A 27,133-nucleotide genomic window follows, 5' to 3' on the forward strand; every position below is an offset into this window, starting at 1 on the left:
GGGGAGCCTGTTGATAACCCCACTGCCAGTGTGGGCTCGCTCACGCTGGACTGCTGACCTTCCAGCCCAGCTATGCTCAACTGAAGCTCCAACAGTTCAGTTTTCCTTTAGCAGTGGACTGATCCATGAAATCCATGCCATTTTGTAGTAACAAAATACATCAGGGATTCCCCCCACTCCCATGTGTTGTGGCACATGCCTTACTTGGACGGCTGTCACATAATAGCATACACTTCACAGCTCACATGCAGGACTGCTTCACTTCAGAAGGGTGGAAGCTAAACCCCCCAACAGAAACGACATAATACACACAAGGATTCTGCAGAGGTTCGGTTCTCCTGAGATCAAACTGTTTTAAAACCCAGGTACATTTCACCATTTGATTTTTGGGATGTTATTGAACAAGGAGCTGTAGCTGCACTGGCTGCCATTCCAAAGCTGGAGGCTTCCCACCTCGAAGCCGAGAAGTTACCATGGAAGCAAGCTGCACAGTTGTTGCGTTGGAAAGAGCCACAGAAAAATGTATGTATTATTAAGAACCTGGAAAGGGCGGGTTCTGAACCCCAGCATCCTCATTATTGACCAGAACACCATACTGCTACCTCTGACATTCAAAGGAAACTCAAACAAACATGGTATAATTGACTAATTAAACAAGCAATGTGCAAAAGACTTAGCACTTCCTCTTCAGTACTCTTGAGAAAAATGATGAACCCACATTCAAAAGCAATTAAAAAAATCCCCCCAAAACCAACAAAAACAACCACCCATGAAACTGAAATTAATCCCGATTGTTAATGTCGTGACAGCATGGTTCCCAGATGCCTTGATCTACAAGGCTAAAAATCTCAACCTGTCAAAAACTAAGGCTAGTTCCAACAGCTGAGCATTCCTTTCTAGTTGCTTTTTGCTTGCCAGACGCTCAAGCCCTCAGGCTTCAAAGAGCAAGAACGCCGACACAGTAAATGCTGATATCCTTTATTAGGAATACGACAGTGCCAACTGCAAGGGAAACACCAGAACCTGGCACAAAGTGCCATCATCTGATCTCCTTCTGAGAACACCAAGACAGCAGCCAGACCTGACACAGGCATTGAGAAGCAAGTAAGTCCCTAATCCCTCACACCCAAACTGAGTGCAGTTACATCTTGCACGTGAGGGTTTTGAGCACCACAACTAAAACGTACAGAACTAAATTTAATTCTGCATTAAGGAGGTTACAAAGCTGTTTGGCCAAAGGGTGGTGCAGTTTGTTCTGTTTGTTGTTTTTTGTTTGTGGTTTTTTTTTTTCAAATAGAAACCTTAGGTGCTCCAGCACTTCTGTTCCTTCTCCCACTAAAGTCACAGTGAAAGATTCAGGATTAAGTAACCAATTTAATTCTCAGGATTTTACATAGTAATACTGCCAAGTTTGAGTATGCACATGAACCCCTTCCTCTGAAATTAACCCAACTGTTTCAACAAACAAGTTCTAGCAGGATATTTTCAGAGGAGAGCCACATACACAAACACTGCATTTGGCAAATTTGACCTGACACAATGTTCTCACCATGCGTGAGTGGGATTCCTTCTTAGAGAAGACTAAAAACCTGGAAGAGTGTTACCTAGCTTTCATGAAATTACTTTTGGCTCAGGTTATTAAAAACAGAAACCCAAAAGACAGTCTTAAGTGGATCAGGATATAAACATTCCCAATACTGCTGGTATCAAATACCAAGGCTGTAGGTCAGTGAAGAAAAGCCATTAACAAAAAGTGCCAATAAAGAACATTTGAGTAACTCAAAAATCCCCGTGATCAAAGTTAAGGTACTTCCATCAGGTTACCATCTCTCTCCAATGAGGGGAGCTGCAGTTCCAGCAAAACTGGAGAGATACTATGCACCCAGATTCTAGTTCCCTTTTGTGTTTAGCATCTGTCAGAACAAGGAAACTGAAGGGACTCTGCCTAATTCATAGAAATTGAAACACCAAATTCATATAATGCTTCTGCTTTTACGTGTTTGTATGGGAGGATGTTCTCCATCTTCAGACAGAGGGTGGCAATAGCTGGAAAACTGATCTTCACCTGAAGCCTCCACTGGCACAGGAACAGACACAGACAGAAGAAAAAGCAGCTCTGATCCCAGCCATAGCATCAACCCTCATCTCCCACTGGCAGCATCAGAAGCTGCTACAACATAAACTGGCAAAAGGCACTAAGGCGTGCTGGCATACTAGACTGGACGTAGCCATTTCACATGAAAATGCACTATGTACCTGCAAAGTTGATTGCATCTTCTTACAGTTGGGTTGTAGTATTTCAAATATCTTACTAAAGAAAACCTTAACAACTTGTACATCTGCCAAATTAAAGCAATAGCTCTTTTACAAGTTAATTGTATTAAAAGAATTGATTATCTGAAGCAAGAGAAAGGAAGAACTAGAAGAAAAACTATTCCCCAAGTTGCAAGGGCCTTCAGAAAACAAAAATGCTATTAAGTCAGTTGGGAACTAAATGAATACAGAGAAAACAGAAATTTTCAGCATAAAAGGTCAATAAAAAACTTCACACACTATGCCCTGCTTCTGAACATGGTTCTCCAATGCAGCCACAAGTAAACTACAATTCCCTCTTCCTTTGCCCATTTTAAATCTGTAGGCAGCTAACATACACTGAACACAGTTCAAAGCCATCCAGGAATACTTTGGCTATCTTCAGAGCAAGGAGGCAAATATACTGTTGCTCTGCCACTTGTTCACATCATAGCAGCAGACAGGATGATGAAGAATACAAGTTTTGTGGACATCCTGTTACAAAAAGGAAAAAAAAAATTTGCAAAGGGATGGCTAATGTAGGTGGACGGATGCCAACAATGAGCTGTTAGCAAATCTGACTAGCCTATCTGTTGTCCAGAAGAGCAGCAACAGGGGGGCACCCCTGGATGAGTAGGATTCCAGTAGACACCTTTCAGCTCAATGTTTTACTGGCATGAAATGGCTCAAAATGAGACGGCACGTACTAGATACTGCCTAAAGCCTGTTGCAAACCAGGTCAACTGGTTTGCCTCAGTAATGGTTAAAAAAATTACAGTTTCTCCCCAATAATCAGGAGGCACAACTTCCCTTAGAAAAAACTGTAGTAAGTTAGGTCATTGGTCCAAACACTTGGAGGACAACTCTGATATTCTGTGATGACGTGGCCAGAGCACACCATTTTTACATCTTCATATGACATGACCATGAGCGTGGTTTTAAGTAGTCCAGGAATGTGGGCTGCAAAACATGGAGAGGCAGTAAGTTAGTCGCAGGCCAACAGCACCAGTTGTGTGTGGTCCACTGAAGTCAAATTTCCCTATGGAAAAGATCAAATTGCATTTCTACACCCTGCAACCCTATTATTCTTATCCTCACTTAAACAGTGCATGGAAGTGTAGCTACAGCCAGAACTGGGGGTAAGGTGGGTGGCAGGCAAACATCAGGTAAATGCTGCATCTAGCAGTACATTGTGTCAAGAAGCCATTTATGATGGTAAACTCCTGGTTGAGGAAAAACAAACTTTTAAAATAGAGTTTGTGTGAGGATACTTTGGGTTAAAACTGCAATCAACTAGGACAGCAAGAAGTTTTACATTGAACAGAAAATGAGTTATAAGTCAGAGAAAGTAACACCAACTAAACCCCAAACTGACCATTTACAGGCAACCAATTCTCACTGCCACCCACTCTAAGCTGGGAGAGACACAATAGGCTGTTTTTTGTGAGCCTCCTAGAAAGGTTTCTACTGACCTCACTGGCCAACTGCTGCAGTTCCATTCACACAGCCTGAACTGCCTAGCATACTCACAAGTACTGGTTTATGTCCTCAGAAATTAAACTGAGGAAAACAAACCCTCACTTTCAAGTAGTGAAATACTATCAGCATAGAAAGAGCACTAATGAAAGCACTTTTGTTAGGCAGTTTCCAGACGAAATAACTGTAAACGATCTGACACAACACTGCCAGAAAGACTCTTGCCATTTAACTTCTGCCCTGTCCCCACAGCAAGAAGGAACAAGCCACTGGTGTGGTCAGCTACCCCATGGGAAAGATCAGTCACTCACATTTTCCACAGGGCAGTAGTGGCGAGCATACCACTCCTGACTATACAGGCAAATGATGACACCTTGGCCCAGGAAGAGGGAAGTCCACATGATCACATTCCAGATGGGGCCCTTCCGACGGTCATTAAGGATGAAGTTGAAGACCACTGGGAACAGACAAAAAGAGAAGCACCGTTTAGAAACAAACTAAGGATTAAAGAATCAAAGATCAACTGATTTCCTTGGATCTTTACCTCCCTTTATTTCATCTCTGGAGCAACAAGGCTCCTCCATGAGGTCAGTATACTGCAAGAAAATCTGATTATGCCTGGCAGTAGAGCAAATACTACAAGCTGATTTGACATTCACTTCCAGTAAGTTTGCCAATAAGCTATGCCTCTGGGGATCAATATCATTTGTATTATGCTGGTAACCAAGACATGCTGTCAGAGGCGTCTTAGGGTTTGAAAGCCCTGTAACTCATTCTAACTCAAAGCCTAAAATGAAATGCAAGACCTCTAATTTCTAAATGGACTCTCTTCCTCACCGTAGTAGCAAAGTCATACTTATCTTACACTATAACTCTAAAGAGGGAGATTTCCTGCTGAGAATTCAACTAAGATGTGACAAAGAGGAAGCACTAAGGTACTGTCACATGAACAGCAGTATTTCATATACAGTACCCTTCCTCCCCATCGACACCTTACTCATTTAAGTCTTCAGCTTGCAAACCCAGAGTGTGTGTGTATGTGTATGTGTGTGTGTAAACATAGCTAACTGAGCTACTTTGCTGCAAAAATCCCTTCACAAAGTTTGGACTCAAAATTGGAACTCCTAGACAAGAAACAGTTCTATGTGTTAGTGCCTAGATAACTGTCATCATTATCACAAGGGCAAATCATGCTTGTTTAAAAAAAAGCAAACCACAAAACTCACAACCCACTCACATACACTCTCCTTGAAACTTACTTCCAAAACACATAAACAGGCAAAAGAGAACTGGATAGAAGAAGCCGAAGCAGATGCTCAGAACATATTCGTGCACAGCAGCTGATACTGTGAAGACAGATAGCATAGCTGCTGCTTTGAACTTCTTACCAAAAAACTGGAAGAGAGAGGAATACCAAATATTATATACACATGAAATGCTATGTACTTTACAGAGAACTGTGGATTTTAGGTGTTTTTCTTCAGGCATATTTCTTATCTCCTGCATAAGTACTCATGTTGAGTCCACTCATGAAATATCTACCACAGCTCATCAAACGAGTGCAACGTCAGTTCAGAATGCTGAGTCAATCCTCATGTTCCTGCATCTCAGACCAACATTCTGCAGACATTAAAGACTTGGAAATGAGCAATGGACCTCCAAAAGGCACAGTGGATAACCACAACAGCTGAGGCAAGATTTTTTTGCTTCTCAGTGGACAGTGATGCTGCATCTTGACAAATGTACTGTCTTCCTCAGTAGTTAAATATTTAATTAACAAAACAAAAGAACACATTTTCTTGTTACTCACCCAAAGGAAGTCCCTGTAGGCATAGTAATAGAGCCAGTCATGTACTACCACGTTCCAGGTTCGGTAGTAGTTTGCATAGGAAGTAGAATTCCACCAGTCCTGAAAGCACAATTAAAAGACTGTAAATGTCATTAAGCATAAGAAATTCTACAGGTGTTTTCTAGGATACCAAGTTGGAAAATATTGATCTGAATAATACCAAGCTAACATAACAAGATGTGCCATGAAATTATGCTTTCCATTACACTTCCAACATTCTGCTCTGTATATCAAAGTTTGATATACTTCTGAAGTGAACCACTGAAGTGGCTAAGATGAGAAAGAATAAAAAGTGTGGACAGAGCTACTGGGTAGGATCGTTGGCTGGTTCTGTTTGCTCACAGAGCATATTACCTGAAAAACAATTCAGACTGCCAAGTAGAAGTCAGATTGGTTTTACAGCACAGCAACAAATCTAAGTCCTAGCAGCATAAACCAAGTAAAACCCTGTGGATGCTTTGTTTGGTAAAAGTGTCTTCAATTTAATCATCCTTCCTTTTCAATAGAAAAAAGGATTTTAGAAGCTCTATGAACTGTGACTCCTCTTCTTACCTTGTAAAACATCCTATCTGCAAAGCGCAGCATCTCAGCAAACGCGTTGAGCCAACAGTGAAGGAACGCAAAGAAAACCAGGAAGAGAATCAGTACACCTAGAAACAAGGTAGGTCCAGATTGATTTTGTAGTGTTTTCCCTCCGCCATAAGCAAGAGCATGTAATACAGTCAAGACTATTCCTATAGGTACTGACACAGATTAACTTTACGATACCTGTACAAAAAGGCAAAAGCATTACAGCCAGGGCTCCACAGAGCCTAGAATTTGACTATGAAGACAGTTAAATTTAAACGCAAGTTTTGGGGTTTGTTTTTTTTTTGTACTGCTGATTCTAAAGGTTAACACCATAATGCTGTCTTAAGTCTGTCCATAAGACCTCTTTTGCTGATCTCTTCCTGTCATGAATGCAGCTCATATGAAGCACTTCCCCTCCCTTCTGCCTTTTCCATAAAGATAAAAGTCACATGTGAATCTAGGTCATACCTGGCAAAATGGAGTTGAAGATGCAGAGGACCAGCCCTCGAAGATTGAAGGTTTCTTGACTACTGTTGCGAAACTGAGGAATGCAGAGTCTCACAAAGATGTAGTAGGCATAAAAAAGCGAACCAAGCACCTGGAACAAAAAAGAAAATTTGATTCCATTAGAGAAATGCACAATTAACACATCACCACTTGACAACTCTGGGACAGGAACGGCATCTACCAAAACAAGTGGAAATAATTTATTTTACATTGCTGCCAAACTCCCTAAGGGTGCAGCCAGAAAGTAAGTCACAACCATCTCTGTAGCACATTAAAAGCCAGGAGCAGAATCAACTTCTCTTTACTACTACAGCAGCTCTAAGTTTCTCCTAGTCTTATCAATTCAGAAGTTATGACACAGAAGATTTGTGTCAAGGCCAAAGAAGGTATCTTTGATCTAGGCCCTAGACAAGGGCAAGTAAAACAGATTTAACTACAGTAAGTATTTTTCAAATATTAAAGCTTACTTCTCTTTTATCCCAAAGGGGATGTTTACAGGCCAAATCACCGCAGGCCTTCTCTGGCAAATGAACCCATGTTTTGGATTAGGGTCAAAATGCAAGTCACTGCTTTAAGTGCTCTGACTGCTGTAAGACAGGTGTGTGCTTTGTCACCCTTTTTTGCCAAAGAGCAAGCAGCCAAAGGCTTTTTCATGCCTTTTAATTGTTTTGCTTTTTAAATGATGAATGCATTGTGTGAAAGTAAATGTCTCACATAAAGCCACTATACTTGGAAACACATCCACAAGAAGCTACTGAAGCTCACATCCAGAAATGTGAAGGTCAGGTGAACCTTAAGCTCAAATAAGCACTGAAGATTTGGACCCCAGGCCTCGTTATTTCAAAACTGGTCCAAATATCTGCCGACAGGTAGCTGTGCTAGTGCATTACAATACAGTATTAGTGTAAAGAAAGAGGGCCAGAACATGGATACTGCACTCCCCACATACATGTGGCTTTTGTTGTATGGAATGGACTCTAAAGGCTTGTTCAAAGCAATTACTTAGTTTTTTTTTTCCCCTTTGACACAACCATTAATGCAGCACAATCACTGTTCCATTTTTTAGTCACAAAAAAGTATTCTATTCTGGTAAGCCTCCACGAAGTAAACAATGATTTAATGCCAAAGGGAGAACTGCTGAGCAACACAGTTTAGATGATCTCCAAAAGTGCATTCTTCAGAAAGCTGCACTACTCACCTGTGCAAATTTGGTAGCTACATAGCCCCATCTTATTGTGGGATTCCTAGGAAAAAGAACATATGATATCACATCTAAATAGGAGCTCAAAGCAGGAAAGGCCTCCCTTCAGTTACTGATTTTTACTGACCTATACTCTGAGAAAAAATGGGGCTTGAATTCTAGAGTTCTTAATCTCCTGACATCCAAGAGACGACTGCCAAATTGCTGGTTCCCCCTTGCAACTACAGCAGGACAACTATGGCAATTCCATAAATGGAAAAGTATCTGGAGGGTAGCATTATGCAATTACGTAGGAGGTGGTAAGCTGCCCAATAGTCACGTAAAGGACTGCTGACTTGACAACTGTCAAAGTACAATCCAGCAAAGTATAGAAAAGTTTGGGAGTTCCCAGTTTTAAAGGCTTCAGCCTGCCTCCTCAAACTCAAGAGGCAGGGCTGCTTATTAGCACCACATAAAACAACACACAAGCTTACTGCAGGAACTGTGCATCACCAGATACTCTATAGCACGCTCTTAATTTGTTTCACTTCAAGCGTACTTCCCAAAGAAATAAAACCAGAACTGTAAAGTCAAAATACTATTACGGTTAGAGTGAGTTTTCATGACCAAGTCCCGCCTTTGCCATATTACTGACTTAACTATATGTTTATGAAAGCTGTAACACATAAATTTAATCCATCACATCCAGGGATGCTTAATGTTGGCTTAAGGTTTTAGACTACTTTGATGTTCTATTGGTGTTGCTTACATTACCTGGGATAGTTGTCTCTGTAGATGAGGGTGGGAGCAAAGAGGAAGTACAGGTACTGAGAAATTCTGGGAATAGGTACTGTGCCTGGAAGGGGAAATAAAAATTAAAAAAAGAACACTCTGCAATCTTTTTGCTTACTCATGATTCAGTTTCCAGTACTCTTTCACAACATAGAATCCTTACCACATCAAAAAACTTCAGCCTGGAACTAAAGGTATGGGATTTGCAGAAAATAGATCAAATCAAGATGACCTGCCAGGCAGAATTGCCATGAAGCATAGTTTACAAGTGAGGGTGACTAACAGTAGTGCAGTGCTAACACTTTGGTACCACATTTATTTCCCAGAAAGATGAAGCTGTAAGGCCTGTATGAACATGTGGGTTCATGTTCTGCTCTGGCATGCCTTACTGAAAGAGCTTCTGTGCCTCTACAATTGCTGTCATTTCAACTAGACCACTGAACTGGAGGTGTGCAGGCAGCCTCTAAATACCTTTTACTCCTAAAAGCAGAAATAAGGAATCATGTTGAAGAAAGACTTAAGATGCAGAGATGACTTAGACCTGAACAACAGTCTAGCTCATTGCCTAATATCAAATGAAAAGGTTTAGGCTGAAAATATGATGCAGAAGGCCAGCTTAGAGCCTCGTGACACCTTCATCCAAAGTCACCTATTCAAATCCTACCTCTCCAGTTCAGAAGGGGAGCTCAGAGCAATTGCAGGGAAACAAGAGCTGGTTATGCACTGCTATCAAAAAGAAGGACAGCAAGTTACTCACTGGACTTGTCCTTTACAGAACGTAGGACTCTGGGTACATTTTCCCGGATGAATGAATGAGCCTTCATAACAAGACGAACCTGTAAGACCAAGAACATAGCAGTTTAACACTCTCACTTTCTAAACTTCTCAATAAAGACTGGATCAAACATTTAAAGCAACATCTTCAACATCTTTGTTTCTCTCCAATTTACCCCTTTTACAAGGAAAGTCTTGAAACTGACTCTTTGAAGTTAGATGTGTTCTACAGCAGTTACCACCATGCTGGAATAATGTGGCACCCTGCGTAAATAGTCCACAGCTGTCAAACAGGGTTTTTAATTTCACACTGAAGGACCAAAGGGAGGGCTAATCCAAAGTTAATTCTTCAAACCCATGCTCACCTCTGACCATCCTTATTGTAACCCCATGGTCTGACCAGTCCTCCACACTCCTGCACTCTTCCTCCCACTTCCCCCAAAAAAGAAAATTCCACTTTCAATAATGTTATGACTACAGGACAAAGTTCCTTCTTGGGAACAGAAAGGGAAACAGGAACCACTTGCTGACCACATACTCCCGCTTTTCTTTTTCTTAGTTTTTTCTTAAGAGGAATATCATAGTTTCCTTGTGAAGCTATGGTATAACAGTAACTGGGTAGGGACTTACCTGCTCCAGTATTACAATGAAACGGGAAGCTGGAGGCAGGGCATATGATACAGCAATATAGGTTGGTCCCAGTCCGAGTCCAGCTGTTTGGAACAGTGTGAACAACATTCCATAGCAGAGAGAGCGGATTGCCCGATGAGAGGAACTGCAATAGCCTTGGGCCCACCAGACAAAAAGGTTGTATGGAACAGTAACTGTGGCACAGAACATGCACAGCCAAGTACAGAAGACGACTGGGAACTTTCCAAAAACAAAGACCAAGAGGTCAAATCCTAGGACCAGCCTAGAAAGCAGAAGGAAAGAGACAGTATTTGGTGTCCATTGTTTCATTAGAAATATTTCTACTCCCCTAAGAGGCCACAAAATGCAAAGCTTCCACACAATAATTGTTTGACAATGTAGACAGAAGTGACTGTGGGGATTTTCAGCTCAGAAACAGAGGGCAGTCTGTGGCAGATTTAAGCGACCAACCACAGGCGCATCAGAAAGTGAAAGACGAAGGACTCATGCCATCAGTGCTGTTAGGCACAGCTTACCTTGAAATCCCACATGGCTTAAGCACATCTTTAAGATCAGCATATACTTTAGAAGTATGCTCAAGCTCATCTCTAAGAACAAGCATGTGACTAAGCAATCCACCGCTGAACCAGGGTCCAAAAGAGCTTTTGAGGAACACTCCCAAGACATCATCACTATTACACAAAGAATCAGTTCTTCACAGGGGTCTAACATCTAAACAGGCTTTTCCCCACCTCTATTGGCATGGAGATGTTTTAACACTCAGCACTTAAACTTAGTTTAATTTTGCTTTGTGAAATCTGTAGGCATTCCACATGGATCCAATTTAGAGGTTACCCAAAAGGCTTAAGGTCATTAGATGGTTAGTCCAAATATGTCCCACTGGTATGCACCAGGTACTTTGGCTAATTAACCAAGCTTAAAACTAAAGGATCTTCAACCTTACTGACTATCAAAGTCACCAGGGCCTGCTCCTACGCATAAACAGCTCCTCTTTTCTGACCTTAGTTTAGAACGCAGTATTAAGCACACCAACACAATTTATTTGTTCCCATGTGGAGGCTCACTTGCAAACCATATTCAAAATATCAGATCTAGCAGAGAACACAGCAACAATTTTCTCACTATTTTAAGTAACCAGAGAATCTAGCCCTATTTGTTTTAGAGGTAAATATCTTTTCTCCCCCAATGTCCATACACTAAGTTAGGGTCAGCTAAATAATATTTAACGGTGCACAAGCCTGTTCTTATACCTAGAAAGAGGGACAATTATTAGAATGAAGATACAGGCCTGGTTTTGTACACTGAAGATCAGATAATCAACAAGATAAACATGTAATCCTAATTGTGTACATGGAATACAGCTTGCCAAGATATTGTTTAATGCAACAAGTGTGAGGAAACCAGTCTTTCATTCTTGTTTACAACTGGCTACCTGCAAAGCACAGTCTTAGCAGTCTGTGCCAATATCCTTGAGATTTTTCCCTAGAGAAAACAAAAAAGTTCTATTTTTATTTAATCGAAAGTACAGTGTTGCAGAACTGTCATTTTTAAGCAGAGGAAGGACTGCTGAAATATTAGGAGTTTTTCTAAACCCAGCACTCCTTCAAGCAATGCAAGCAGCTGAAAGCTACCACTTCAATAAAGATATTCAATTAAACCAGTCTACATTCAGTAATGACCCCCTCCTTTTGCTGGTCTTGGGATGAACTAAGCATGTTAGGCCAAATTGTGCTGGCCACAATTCTCATGGAATACCTGCAGGATATTCCTAATATCTAGCTTGAAATTACCATACACCCTGAACAAATTTCTGCATATATTCAAAGCATATCAAATTTAAAACTCTTCTTCCAACAGTATCTCAAGGAAGTATGCCCCCTTCTTTCTGCTCCACTCTGCAGTTTCATGTACCTCTGGAGCCCTGTAAGCAAGCATTTCCCAGCCCTGATCCCTGTCTTTCTGAAGCATTCTTACCTTCCTTCATCAATGAAGTCTACTAGAAGTGTGCTGAGGATGAAGACAATGAGAAGAGCGATGAACATGTGGTAGATCGTCCTGATGTGACTTACTTCAAACAGCTCACTAAGGGAGAAATTCAAATGCTGTAAGGCCATTCCCATAGCACATCACATCTCCAGTAGTTTAGCTTTCAGAGTTCCACAGTGGGGTAAGATGACATCACTTCTATCCCAATTCAGGAGACTAAAGTTGATGTAGAATTTGAACGCCAGTCTACACAGACACATCCTTGGTTTATCCTTGGACAAAGGATAATTAGCCATTATCTCAGCAATACTGAGAGAACTGTAATTAATGTTTACTTTCAGGGAAGCCTGAAGGCAGTAGTAGACACATTTTAGAAACAGAGAAGCTTGAACAGATTAGTCCACATAGGTTTGAACATAAGGGCAAAAGCGGTGGTGGGGACAGCCCCTCAAACTAAAGCCTAGTTAGTTTCCTATCTGGAGTATTTTCAAACAATTTGATTGAAAATGTGGAGTTAAGTTACTCACTCTAAAAGGGACCTCCTGGCAGTAAAGATCTTCCCGTGTTCTGGAGGGGCCCTCAAGGTCCTTGCAAACAAAGAGGAGAACATTTGAGACAAGAAAGGAAAGGAAATAAGAAAGCAAATAAGGCTTTCAGGCAACATTCTTATTATAGGAACACCTTAAAATTGACTTACCTGGATTTGAGCAGTTCCTTGTCTGAACAGGAAGCTGGGAATAGGGAGGCTGAAGATGAGGAATCCAGGAGTGCCGATTTCGCCACCAAACTGTTCACAAATTGTGTGAAGTGACTGTCCACTTCCTTCATGAAAGCTGGCTTCAATTGCTGACAGTAAAAACAGAGCAGAAAAGTGGTTAACAATCTGGATGAATTTTTTTTTTAAACATTCATATTTCTTTTTATCCCAGAGCAGGACAAAGCAAGGCATCAAGAAAACATTCCTGCAGCATCTGCCAACAGCTGGAGCCAACTTGGACAGGATTGGGGCTTATCCTGTCCTGTTCACACACCTCAGGCCAAAGAACTTTGAATAATAACATGTCTCTTCTTCTTCAGATGCAACACAGAAGCAAAGTAAACACACTGATCTTCATATGTATGTCTGGAGGGGCAAGTATTTCACATGTGGAGTGCCAAGAAGGTTGATACATGAGCCCCAGAAAACATTTCTCAGTTTTAACTAGTTACATCCTTAGCATACAAAACAAGATGATTTACTTACAAGCCCATTAAGTGTTACTGAGGGGAAAATTGACCTTCTTATGCTTGTGGCTAAGCAATCGCCATTGATTTGCTCACACCCTAACAGAGGTGATCTCAATGATGTGACTGTAGGAAGAAGGACCAAATTTACCCTGCCACTGCGACCACTGTTCGGATGAAAACTTTCATGTACCACTGAAATTACAGAATGCACAGAAAAATTTTAGGAGAGCAATGGACAGAGTAACATTGCTAAGTATTTAGACTGAGCAGTGAGAGACAAAAACCTGGTAGGCAGCAGGACTGAAGTTTAAGAATTCATGGGACCAGATATCCCAGCTAAATCTCCTACATTCCCTTTTCTTCAGACAGCTTTACATAGGTTATCATCTCTACTAACAGCCAGTTGTGACAATGTTGAACCATTCTTAGCCTATTCTTATTTTTCTTCTTTAATTTTAATAGACAAAAGTAACTTCTGAAGTATGTGGTTTACTAGAGGGCTTGAGTTCTAAGGGTGCATCAAAAGCCAGAGACGCACATCCTTCTCTACCATCTTTTTTGGAAAATGGGAGAGGGAAAAAAAAAAAAAAGAAGAGATATAATTAGCTGAGGATAAAGCAGAGGCCACCCTGCTCAGAGCCTGCTTGCTTCACCTGGTAAAAGAGTTTTTCTAGAAAAAGAAAAACATTACTTAACCCTCCCAATAGTAAGTTATCTAGACAAGGGCTATGGTTAATCTTCAAAAGGCAGACTGCAAAATGGTATGATATTCTTACACCCCTTCATCTTGCCTAAAGATGAGCATGTGTAATTCAATCATGTATTTTCCTGTCTGAAATATAGTTAATCTGCTACTCAGTCCATTACAAACTTTCAAAGACCTGATCTCCCACACCCCAGGCAGAATTTTTAAAACTAGATCCATTCAGGAGAAACTTAAGTTCAGTTACTTATTTCTGCAGAAAGTGCTACACAGAGCTCTGGAAAGCTTTTTACTGCAATACAAATTCTCTTACTCTTTATATGCAGAAAGGATCCTGACATTTGCACAGTGGCTTAAGTGTTATTCTTATGACTAAAAAAAAAAAAAAGTAGGCAAAACGTATTTCCTCTGTGAAAGAAAAAGGCAAATGTGCTCACCCTGCTGCAGCAAGAACTTTGGGAATCTAAACCCTCAAGATCTCTGGCACTTCAGAAGACAGTGATGTATAAGACTTCTGAGAATTCAGTTCCTTAATGCCAGGCTCTCAGACACCAAATAGCTTTCCCAATACTAGAGCATAGCGATGAAGCATGAACGAAAGCTAACCATTGAGTTTCTGAACCATAAGACTTTCAAGAATGCTTTGGCACATTCTCGAACCATCATCTTCAGCACAGGGGACTGGCAAGTTTCAAGACATTACTTCAAATCTACGCACACTGTGTTCTGTTTTTTTTAATGCAAGTTCCTACTAGCAACATTTGTCTGACCATTCTTTTGCCTGCAATTTTTCAACTGGCCTCCAGATTCAATGTCCAAGTTTTCCTACATGATAACTGTATCATTTCATCTCACCTTCCTAATGATTAGTTGCTTTAGGAATATGTCTGCTTCCCCAACCGCCTTCAGAAGTCCCAACTGCTACCTACTTCCTAATTGTTAGGGCTCAAAAGTAACAAAGCCAAGAAATTCATTTTCAAGGAGAGAGCCTGGAAGTTGGGCATACAAAGCTTGTTTTTCCCTCAAAAAGGCATTTGTGACACTTGAGCTCTTTCATCAGTGTTTATGTTTCAGTGCCTAACATTTATGCTAAAGAAAGATGGAGGTGCATTGTTTTTCTGCTTAAAAAGAACAGGTAAAGGTCTAAGAAAAGAAGGAAAAGACAGTTAACTGAAACTGGATCTGTTAGCTGCAGCAGGGATATGTTTGCCTCTCATACAGACCTCATACCACAGCTATGTTTTAAGGGGTCTGTTTCCACGATGGACGCTTGTCATCCATGACAGATCCTTCACTTTCCAGGCATGCTTGGATTGATTTTATACAGTAGATCACAAAAAAAAACAAACAAAACCAAACCAAAACCAAAGCTAAGCTAAAAAGCTCTCTAGCTTTTTAAACTTGCAGATTAACAAAATACATTAACAGATGATGTATTCTTACAAAATGCTACTGTCTAATGTGACAACAGCCAAGTAAGCAAGTTTAACTCTGGCAGGAGATACAGATACACATAAAACCAGAAGACCCTGAAGTCAAGATGCATCAGAACTTGATATTCCTCCTGTATCATAGTGGTTACATCCAAAGAGATCTCTTGAAACAGAAGTCACAGTAGAAAAAGCAGATTAATATTTAACGTAATAAAAACATTTTTCCCCTATTTGGCAGCTGCCAGTATAGAATAAACAAGCTTCACCAGTGCTTATTGAAACAGAAGCTCTTAGGAGTTGGCTACTCTTTGGTATCATTTTTCTGGGAGGCAGAGGATTGTCTCTGCAAGAGACGTGGACTTGTTCCTTTAAAAACAGAAGGGAAAAAAAAAACACAACACCTGAGTAGTTTGGAACTACAACCTGTAACAGAAGACAGCTGGTGCTCTCTGGCACAGCCTACTTTTACAGCATGCATGTACATCCCTACCAAAAAAGTCAAATAGAAATTTCTGCTCCTCTTGGAAACCTAAAATTTCCATGTCAAACAAAGCACTATTCATTCCTACAAAACTTTGTTTTTTTTTTCTTTTTTTAATTTAAGTCTCTCCCCTTTTTTCAGCCTAATCTCCTCTCAGCAAGAGTTTAACAGAAATTACTTCCTTCAACTACATCTTCCCTTTAGTCAACACTCTGCTGAGAATGTCCCTTCCTAATACAGCCCTCCAGGGCTGATATCAACATGGGCATATGTTTAGATTGGGTATGCAGGGCATCATTTTTCATTAGATTAAATAAAATATAACAAGAGCATAGGACCTACAGTAACTGTAAAACTGTACCACAAAGTGCACAACTTATGCTATATTATCAACTATTACTTTCACCATTCAAAGGGCAACCTACTTGAGCAACTGTCAGAGTAACCACTGGTGCTCAATAAATCAAGTGCATTGCACCCAGCGACTAAAGAAATGGAACTAAAGAAAACATGCTGCCCACCAGCCTTCACTACAACAGGGCACAGGTGGACACAGAAATGTGTAGAAAAGCCTCTTTGCAGCTTCTCCCAATGGGCAGCACTTAACCAAGTTTCCTAAAGCATGCCTGAAGTCAGACAAAGAACTGGGCAGATCCATCTAGCTGTCACCATTAAGATTTAAACAAAAGAATCAGATCATTACAAAGCCAAAAAGGGGACAAGTATCAGAAAATTGCTATGTCGTAAAAAGCAGAAGCCGGACAGTAATTGGTCACAAGTGAGAGAAAGTTGAGGGAAGTAATCCTGTACTTATAAAGAGAAAATTGCAAAAATTCCCCAGCATTTTACTTACTCTAACAGATTTCATAATTTTAAGTCACTGAAACAACATCCAGCCGTGACCAACTGACAGAACACACCACTCTCAACCCAGCAAATGGATGAACAAAGGACTAGATTTTCAAAATGGAGTGCAAACGCACCAAGGCATCCTGCGCACAAATAACACCTAGCACCTACAAATCTCATTTAAATCAGTGGGAGTTGTCAGTGACCAGCACTTTGCAGAAGTAAGCATCTGTCTAGACCTCTGATACCCATCCTCTAAAAGGTTGGTAGTTAACCTTTGTTCAGTGGTTCACACAGCAAAAGGGCCAGATGCTTCAGGAATTTTGCAGTAGAAGCAGGTTTTTACTCAGCCTTACAGCTATTACTGAAGCACTGGGGCACCCTAAACAGGTTTGCAAGCTGCCTAACTCCATTTTGGAGTAACTTCAGTAATTAAACTGACACTGACACTGCTGGGGATTTCTTCCATCCTCTTTCCAGCTAAGAAAACACTATCTACAAACTAGAATGTCTCAAAGCTGGTGGACAGAAAAAATTAAAAATTAGAAACAAGAGACAGCCCTGGAAGGAAAGAAAAAAAAAAGTCCAAGATCAAGTTGCCCCCTTGCACTCAACCAGTGTTTCCTGAAACTTATAAAAGCAACATGTGCTTACGAGTCAGAGCTTTCTTGTGCAAGCATCTTTTGCCAACATAGTGATTTGCAGCGGCTGTTTTGTCTGCAGAGAAAAGATATGAGGCTTGCTCTATCATGTCCTCAATAATAATCATTCAGAGAAGACAACACACAAAATAGAATTCAGAGCTGACTACCCCTTGAATGGGCTGAATTTTAGGAGTTTCAGCACAAAAAGCAGTACATCCTTTGCGGAAGATATCTGAATACACTTTAGCTCTGTTATAAACTATGTATCACCTACAGAGGTCGGAAAAAAAAAAAAAGACTAAACCAGGAAAACATCTCAAAGGTTCAAGATATGTTTCTCGGTCTTATAAGTTCACTACTCCCTAAAATTCATATGAGGCTGGCACAATTAGATTACTTCATCTTATCATGGAATTCTCTGCAGTAAAATGAAGTAAGAGAACAGGACGATTTGCCCTGAAGAACATGTGTGCTACAAAACAATGGTTAACAAGGAGGGTGCAGTTCATTGTTAGCTGACTTCATTTAATTTGGGCATAAATCATCTTAACATAATCTAAGACGATGGCAGCTCACACAAACAATATTACAAATGCCCAGCACTATTTAATTTTAGGTTATTGCTCACTGAAAAAAAAAGTGGGACCAAGGCTCAGGAAGGTCATCTCCATAGCTAGGGCAAGAGAAGCTGTGGGATACACGCTGTTTTTTATTCAATGGATAGCAGGACACAGAGCATTTTAAAGACTAAATATGCAAGCAGGCTAGCTGATAATCACACCACCAAAAGTTCACAGTAAGGGAAGTTCCATTTTATTTACAGGCCTCAAAGTTCATTCTTATCTTTGGGCTTCAACCTTCAGGGTCAAGTAAGACAACTGCATTTGATAATACTGTCCCACTTGTGCAGAGGAGAGGAGGAGGAAAGAAAGAGGGCTGTATAAAAGTCATGGCATTCAAGCTATGACTGAGTAGAGGTATCAGTGTCCCAGGACTAGTGACTCTCCAAAAGACATTCAGGGTCAATTATCCCGCTCCTCCCCACAAGCAAGCACTAAAGTGTATTTACCTCAGCTTCTGCTATTAGCTGCATTTTTCTTGTTATCACATGGTCAACATCAACCCGGCCTAAGAAAGAAAGCAAATATTTAACATTTGTATTTTCAGTGATGAGAGCTTCATGCTTGAAAACACAGAAAGCACAACACACTTAGTCACTGATTTTTCACTAGTTCTTCTGACTTCTAGTAAGGTTCCAGTAAGTTGAAAACAAAGCTGCAGAAAATTCATGAGCTATGACCAAATATTTTAAACAGCCATTTAGGATCACAGCACTGTAAGGCAGTCAACAGCTGATAACATGCCATATTTTCAAAAGCTTTATTTTCAGCAACTCTACAAATCTTCCCAAGGTCCCTAAACATGTTCAGCCTTGAAGCAGCAATAAAAACAATCCTTCAAAGGTCATATGCAAGTGTGTTGATCTTTTATCAGAGCTTTATCTTCTGTATAGTGAAACAGACACAAGATTAAGTTGTCTGGAGGTCTCTACATTGCCAATGACAAGTTAGTCAACGACTGTAAAATACCACAATCAGCTTTGAAGACAGGCTAAATGGCAAGTTGGAAGGCTATCCTGTGTCCAAACCTGGCTATTCCCCCTCTTTCATCCCCCCAGGAGAAGTGCTAGATATCAGTTTGACTGTATTCTTCAATATGTTTCATTACTTGAGCAAACAGCCAGGTCTAACCACACTACGAATATCATTTGATTCTTATCATTACTAATGCCGCTGGCTAATATGTAACTCCTTAGATAACCCCTTTCTTTTGCATAAAGAGCTATACAGATCTGAGATGCCTCTATTATACCAAGAGGAACAACATAAATGAATTAGACATTTCAGACTAGCTGAATTTCAAGACAAGGTTTGTCTAAAGTGGTGGTAGAGTGCTAGCAAGCAGCTGGCTTTTCACTTCAATAAGAACAACATGCAAGAAAAAGTTACTTAAAACAGTCTTGCATATGAAGGAAAAGTAAGATTAAGGCAGCACTGTCCACCCCCCTAAAATATTAGTCAGAGTGAAAAGACAGCAACAAATCTTGTCTTGTTAATGTCCTTTGTCAATTTTAGCTACAACAGTACCTTACACAGGAACAATGGCTAGCATTACAATTTGCATGTTCAGTTTCTAAGTAGCACACTTCAAAAAAGAGGGTACTGAATTGCTTCCTTAGTAATACTCCAGGGAAGCATGAGCTAACAGATTTGCCACAGAAATGCTAATGTTGTGTTGTGCTGCTGTGTGACAAAACAGACTTTAGCAATATTAAGGCTCATAACACAGCCTCCTTGTCTTGTCCTCCTTGTATAAGCACAGCCTATGCACACAAAATGCAGCATGTTGTTTTCATAGGAACAAGTGCTTCTGTAATGCACACTAGTCTGAAGGTGCTCTTATGAGCAACCAGTTGTAAGAAGTTTAGATAGACCTGCTTCAGAGATGACTCCAATTCCCATACTGGAAAAGAGTTAAATGAAACAAGAGACTTTGTCTCCAATAAAACTATGCTAGGCTGTTAGCATCAATTTCCTTGTCTATAAAAACTGCTACACAAGCTATAGACTTAAGAACAGACCAGCAAGAACAAGTTATTACTTAGAAGCCTTGCAATGCAACAACAAACAAGGGAACTGTTTAACGCCATCAGTTTTTGGCTCCAAGCAAAGATACACTTTTACAAAAATAGGATCCCTGGTTGCTAACCATCTCACCTCTAAGTCAAAAAAAAAAAACCCACCCAAACCTCAGGGTTTAGGCTCATCATGCTGTTAAACTCAGATTGTGTATCTTTGTATCACTACAAAGTCTCCTGTCCCACTCAGCTTGTGCACTTTGCTTGTCTCAAATGGATTCTTTCCCAGGTAACTCAAAAAAAAAAAGCAAAACCAAACACCAAACCAAACAGATTGTTGCACAAGCAGAACTCTATCCCCTTCATATCACCTCAATGGCTCTACTTCCTCACAGTCCCACTCCACAACTGTATTCACAACGCTCACCTCCCATTATTACTGTGCTAAGAACTACCTTGCACCACCTGCTAGAAAGCAGGCCAAACAGAGCCACTGAGCAGACAGCACAACTAACCTTTCCCTAAGGAAAAAAAAAAAAAAAAAATAGTATTTGTGTCTCTTATCCAGCTGCCAGTCTCCAAGACTATCAATTTTGCTTAAAGCTGTCCAATGCAGCCGAAGAGAACGGCTAATGAGGCTTAAGGGACTGCACTACTTTCTTTGTGAGCTAAGCTAAAAATTAATAACCACTGCTTTGACCATATATTTCCTGTCAGACCTTGCATTCAAAGCCTCAGTTACTGTAACAATCCAGGAGTGGGTCACTGGAAAGAAAACATCCTTTTTGACTTACAAAGCCTTATGGATGGATATAGTTTTACAGATACCTAAGGTACAGCTTTAAGTGTTGTACAGGAAATGATGCCAGCCTCTGACCTGCTGATATTGTAATTGCCAAATTGTGTGCAGTGTCCTTCCTATCACTTTATTCATGCACACACTAGTGTATATGCACAGACTAGACTAGACACATGGCATCCTTTAAAAGGATTTAAAAATCAAGATCTCCATGTCTTTAGTATATGCATCTCAAAGTACAAACACAAGCTTACACCTGTAAGCTTATTGTTTTTTCCAGAACAAAGAGCCTCCTGTAAAAGAAAACCCAACACAACAACTCGTTCTGCTGTGTTGCATCACCGTATAAACCCAAACTGTGTCACAAGGCAGATACCAGAGAACACATCATCTTCTTGAATCATTCATCTTCTATTGTGCAAGAACTTATGTTCTGTGAGGTTATTGTAGAATAGAATCACCACATGATTTTGAGTCTAAAAAGAACTGCACACTGATATGAAGTCCAAATCTTCATTTTCCTTTGACACTGGCAATGAAGACTCTATCACTTTGGGCTTACAATATCAATACAAAAATGAACTCAAGACTGCACAGGACAAGCAAGCACATCTTAGCATTTAAAACAAGATAGGATATGCCTTAAGAAAACAGGAGATATAGTTAAAGTCATTAAGAAAAAAAAAAATCTCCTTTGAAGACTTGTATGAAATAGTAGCAAATATTACAGCAGACTGAAGCAGGGTTTGCTTTTAACTTAATGAGAGTTGTGATCCATTCCTATCAGCAAAGGCACTGATATTTAGCTGACCACTTCTGCTGGGCTTGTAGAAACTGATCCTTGCAGGATGTGACACCTCTGCACAGCCCAAATTCCAAGCAGGTTCAAAAGTTGGAAGAAAAAAAATTGAGCAATTTAAATGTAAGTTTTGTTTCCCTAGGAAACCAGACTAATAAACAATCACCTCAAGATTGAGAAAGCTTTTTACTGTTGAGACCTTGAGCAACTTGAGTTTCATAAAGGATTTTCAAACTACCTTTCTTAAAGGATCTTGCCGTCCCTTTTTCAACCTACTCCTGTGCATGTTATAGGTAAATGATATGCAAGATGACTAAAGAAGCATCCCATTTCTATGATCTGTTAGTGTTGCAGCTTGGGATTCAATAACATCAGCCCCTACATGAAAAACTAGCCAGCACTCTATTAAGAAAGCTCCCAAAAATTAACTGTGTTAAAAAGAATTAATTTCATTTAACTTCTACAGTCTGCAATTACCACCAAGGGCACATGTGGGAATAAGTCATTTGAGTAAAACTGTGACTTGTGTGCAGTTACAGTTCCAGGCTGTAGTGACTACACCAGCCATAGAAGCTGCCTGCAGCCCTGCACTCCAAGCCATTGCCACTCAAACTATTTCTGTGTTGTGACAATAACCTTATTCTTGAGCAGTTAGAACAACCCAGGGAGACCACTGCTGTATAAATCCCTGCACTGCATTCAAGACAAAAAATACCTCTTTGCAGAAAAGCTAGGAAAAGCGCATGACCGAACTTCAGTTTGCCACATGTGCTTCAAAAAAACACCAGTTCTTGGAACATCCAAGCACACCACTCATGGTTCAGGAGCATTTTCCCCTAATGATGTCAGGATCTGTTTAGTTTCAGGATCTTCATGGAAAGTCACAGACACAAACTGTACCAATAGTGTCCTTCTCTAAAATGGTTTAAAAATATTATCTTCATTATTTCTTGATTGGACAACTTACTATTGAAGAGGTTAAAGCAACACAGGCAGAAGGATTTCATTACTGTCAGATGCCTGGACTCAAAGGCTCCCTCTCTAAAAACACTAAAGATGTTACCTTAAGGAAAGCAATGTTAAAGCCAACCTAGCACAAGGCTACTGTAAAGAGGGGAAGTCTTCTGTATCTGGTACAACATATTTTAATAATTTGATGCTAATAAGCCTTACTCTAACTTACAGTAATTTATGCGGCCATTCAGCAGATAGAGGCAAGTTACAACTGGATTGCTCCCAGAACTCATCTGATCTGCTTGAGGAACACATAGGCCATAGGCAAGTGCACTGCAGTTGGGCAAGAAATTCAGTTTTAAAAGTCATTTCTGCAGGGACACAGGACCCAGAGAGCCTCTTCACTAGCAGAGGAAAACACTGCATTCTCTACATCATGCCACCATATCCACAGGCTCTTCACAGATATTGCTCAGTCTTCAAACACACAGGCTGCAAAACACAAGAGCCTAGAATCACCAGAATCCAGCTAGTCTCAGACAAGACTGCTCTGTTTGATCCACCTCCTGGAAACACATCCAAAATACTCAATTCAAGCATCTTAATCCCAATTTACTAATCTGTAAGAAACACCCTGTTGATAGAATGAATGAATGCTTACTGTCGTGAGTCAGACAGCAAACCCTAAAACCTTCCAAATTTCTCTCAGTGTCAGAGCTCCCTCCTCCTACATCTATCAGCAGGCACATACAATTCATGCAGTGTCATGAAGTTTGTGCTGAGACTGATCAATAGTAACCTCTTCAGTGGAAGATAATAAACCCTTTCGAAGATTAGCATTACCAAACAGGCTTACACCAAACAAAGATATGCCACATAGTTTGTTTGCTGATCAGTCTCCAGAGACACTTCTACACCCTGATTTCTGAGGAAACAAGGGTAAACTCCAAAACCATCAGTTTAGTGTTTTGAATGGTCTAATTTCAGTATTTTAGAGGCACTCAGATGTGTGCTTGAGAGTAACAGCCTTTCTAACCTTTCAATATCTGCCCATGCAGTTTCTATTATGTTAATTCAGGTAAGTTTTCCTGCAACTGGTACTGCCCAATATCAATATCCCCTTAAGCAGAACAGTTCCATATTTCTTTATGTATCTCCACCTGAAAACATGTAAGACTAACCTTAAGGAAGCCCTTCTTCTGACAAGGGATTATTGCTGCCTAGATCACCTGCTGTCTCTATCCCAGGACCAAATTAGTTGTTTAATTATGATACTGGAGCCAGTTCAAGGAAGAGAAGTGATGTATGAGACTGAAGTTCAGCTACTCTGTCAAAGTGAAATTATAGCCTGAATGTTTACAAGATACAAACATATCACCGGAGAGAAGGATTCTTCTGGCAATCTCAAAGCTGTCAATATTTCCACACTGCTATAAATTTGGAGGTACCGGAGTACAAACTATTCAGTCTTAGAACTCAGGCAATGAGTCAGTCTTCAGAAGCATTGGTGAGGCAAGAAAAAAAATAATCATCTAAACTATACAGATGGAATAATCAGAGCGAACATAGCTCTAAAGCTAACACACAGATTAAAATTATTCCTCTAAACAATTTCAGATCTGCCAATGCATTTGAGTTTTAATGAAAACAGGATTAATAGGCTAGAACTTTCTGTAGAAAGTTTACACACTTCTGGAAGCAAGTCAGTTGGCCTTCGACACATTAACTGTTAAGTTAAAAAGCTGATTGTGTTTGCTGATCGGGGAGGATCAAGGGTTAGAAATCACACTAGCTATTTAGTTTTTCTTACAGAAATAATTACCACAAAGACAATACCATACTTACCTGCATATAAGACACTGTCTTGACCTGGCTGGAATCCCCTGACTGCTATTGCACTCATCTTCTCTAAAATTCTACATAACACCCAGTGGTGTGCTACATTATAAAAAAAGATGTTGCCAGACAGCAGATAATTAGCCTCATGCTGCCTCTGTACACATCAGGGCTAATGCCTTAGAAACAGCTATTCAGAAATTAATAACTAGGACAAAGGAAAGCAAGAAGTCAATGGTTACTTCTGAGAAATGCTTCCACCTCAGCTGTGTTTTCACAGAAAGGCCTACCTAGTTATGCAAGCATGTTGGACTCCATGAAGAGGCCGCTATCTGGAACATGTGAACAGTTCAACTCTGTAAAGCTTCAACTTTCATGTCACAGAGTCGCTGATCTAACCCCACTGTATAGGGCAACTCGGGACCAGAGGAATGCATCTTCCTCCCAGACCTATAATGGGGTCAGGCATCAGATTTGTGCCTCCTAGCTCCCTGTGGCATTTCTGTTGTCCCCATCACTGAGCTGAGCAAAGAGTCTACAAAAACTAAAGTCTTTATGACACTTCTGCTGACTGGCAGCAACTCTGGAAGGTAAAATGTACCTAGTCTTAACTAACCAGGATCCCTCCCTGCTGCCCCTCACTGCAGTTTGCACTGTATTAAAACACAATGCATTATTCAAAGCCAACTCAGCAGGCACACATACACACATGAGAGCTCAGTACACTTCCAAGAGATCTACCCCAGAATGTTTACTTGCTACACACACACAATATTTCACCTGCAGTGACATTATGCCATGTCTCAGAGGTATTACAATGAAAGGCTTTTAAAGACAGGCACACCCACCTATAAAGTGCTAATTATCACAGCTATATTTATTCTTTACCAACAAGCTTGCAAGAACTCAAATTCATGCATAACAGTTAAGGTGTTTCCATACATAAAAAAGATAGAGGTCTGCTTCTAAACCCATCACAACCGTTTTCAAGTAGCCATCAACTACAGGCAATTTTCTAAGAACAGCATTAATGGCACAGTCCCATTTGATTCAATTAAAATGACTGTACCACCAACAGCTTAACACCCCAGTTCTCCAAGTAGTTTGTGGGATGGCTTTCTTTCCAACCTATTTTTTGCAAAAAGAAGTCCGACTTGTCCTAAACCTAAATTTGCTCCAACTCCTGTTTCAGTGGAAAGTACTGTGAAATAGTGACAATATTCAGAAGCATACCAGCAAGAATTCTCTCCTTGACCCACTGGCACCAGGGTTTTGGAACTTACACTCACATGGCACACTGTTAAACTAGTCAAGCTTTTTTGCTTATTCTGTCTTCCAAAGAGAAAGAAAACAAGCTGCAATTTCACCGCTAACCTCCTTATCACCAGGCTGGAATGTGGTAGAGCATAACCCAGGAATTAGAGACAGACACAGTGCCCACAGAGTCCACAGGCAAAACTGCTCATACTGCCACACAACTGTCCCTGCAGCTCAAGGGACAGGACATAGGCAGCAGAGACCCTTCCACAAAGCCAGCTTTAAGCCACATAACTTTTAAGGTAACCACAATACAAATGAATGCAAACCCAACTGTTTATTGCTCTATTTTACGGCAGCCAAGGTTCAGCCTGGATAGAACAGAGCTGTTCTGATATTAACAGAACCCCACAGGAACAGAGAATCATTCTTTGTGGCATCCTACCTCCATTTGTCTGTCAGGATGGAGATGCCAGGTTGGCACAGATGTTAAAGACACTTGTACTCAATCCTGAGGAAGCCACATACTTAATGCTTGTAAAGGAAGCAAGGTGAAGTACCCAGAAAAAGTATTCACCAAAAAAGTGTTTATCAGGATTATTCAGAATTGTTGTCAAGATGCATTTGCACCATTTACAGCATTAAAGCATCTCCTCCTCATCACACACAATTGTCCTGTGGCAGTTAATCACTTTCTTCACTCTAGATCCCTGAAAGCAGCACAAAAAAGAGAAAGTTTTGCAGGATAGCACCCCCAACAACCTACACCTGCTGAAGATGTGCAGCTGGTACACAGGGAGCTCCACCTTGGCAGCCTTCCTATGAGCAGAAACATTGAAATGAAAGAACAAAGAGGCAAGAGCCCAGAGCTAGAAAGGACAACTTAGAGGAGACTGCATGGCAGAGACACAACTAACCCTAAGAGTCTCACCATTGCTTGAGTTCTGAAATGACCTCTCGCCCTCAGGTCTCCTCTGTGTTTCTTCATCCTCAGGGGTCTTGGAGGTTGTATTGGAGCCTGACGGGCGTTTTCGTACGCAGTCTTCACCTGCCATTGCTGCCTAGGTAGACAAGAAAAGGACAGCAGATAATTAATGACAAAAGAAACTAATTTACTCTTCACATTGTTCAAGAATAAATTTACATAGCCTTCTTGACACTAGACTTTCCTACCTCCATCATGAACTTAGCACAAGAGTACGGGAAGTTAAGCACACACTTGTATTAGTCACTTACTATGGATCACACTTCCTCTCCCTTACTATAAGCAGTAAAGGAACAAAGCAACCAAACAAGCTTTCCCACCAAAGTATCTCCCCACAGATCCCCTCCCTCCCAGGCCTTTAAAGTAGTTAAAATAACTTAAGACTTCATGAAATCTTTAATAAGCCAAAGCACCCTTGCAAACACTGATAGTCAGGTCAGACAAAAATTTG

At 40.5% G+C, this 27,133-nt stretch overlaps 1 protein-coding gene across 2 annotated transcripts; it reads right to left on the bottom strand.

Annotated features, from left to right (window-relative positions):
* Window positions 1-1,352: 1,352 nt before the first annotated feature.
* On the bottom strand, window positions 1,353-26,861 carry SOAT1 (sterol O-acyltransferase 1). 2 transcript variants are annotated; one of them, XM_057427278.1, is made up of 15 exons: window positions 26,629-26,861; window positions 18,484-18,542; window positions 12,775-12,920; window positions 12,605-12,664; window positions 12,066-12,173; window positions 10,071-10,353; window positions 9,424-9,502; window positions 8,649-8,730; window positions 7,893-7,938; window positions 6,656-6,785; window positions 6,170-6,267; window positions 5,579-5,677; window positions 5,028-5,163; window positions 4,080-4,225; window positions 1,353-3,252 (listed from the first exon to the last, which is right to left on the bottom strand). In XM_057427278.1, the coding sequence occupies exons 1-15, from the start codon at window positions 26,750-26,752 to the stop codon at window positions 3,196-3,198; spliced, it is 1,653 nt and encodes a 550-aa protein (XP_057283261.1). In that variant the 5' UTR covers window positions 26,753-26,861; the 3' UTR covers window positions 1,353-3,195. The 2 variants fall into 2 exon arrangements, with proteins under 2 accessions (XP_057283261.1, XP_057283260.1); XM_057427277.1 differs by having other exon boundaries at window positions 12,775-12,923; window positions 26,629-26,859.
* Between the last annotated feature and the right edge of the window lie 272 nt (window positions 26,862-27,133).

This window comes from Pezoporus wallicus, unplaced genomic scaffold (genome assembly GCF_028554395.1).
Source record: "Pezoporus wallicus isolate ANWC-B61680 ecotype Strahan unplaced genomic scaffold, APGP_CSIRO_Pwel_v1 scaffold_7107, whole genome shotgun sequence".
NCBI classification, from domain to species: domain Eukaryota; kingdom Metazoa; phylum Chordata; class Aves; order Psittaciformes; family Psittacidae; genus Pezoporus; species Pezoporus wallicus.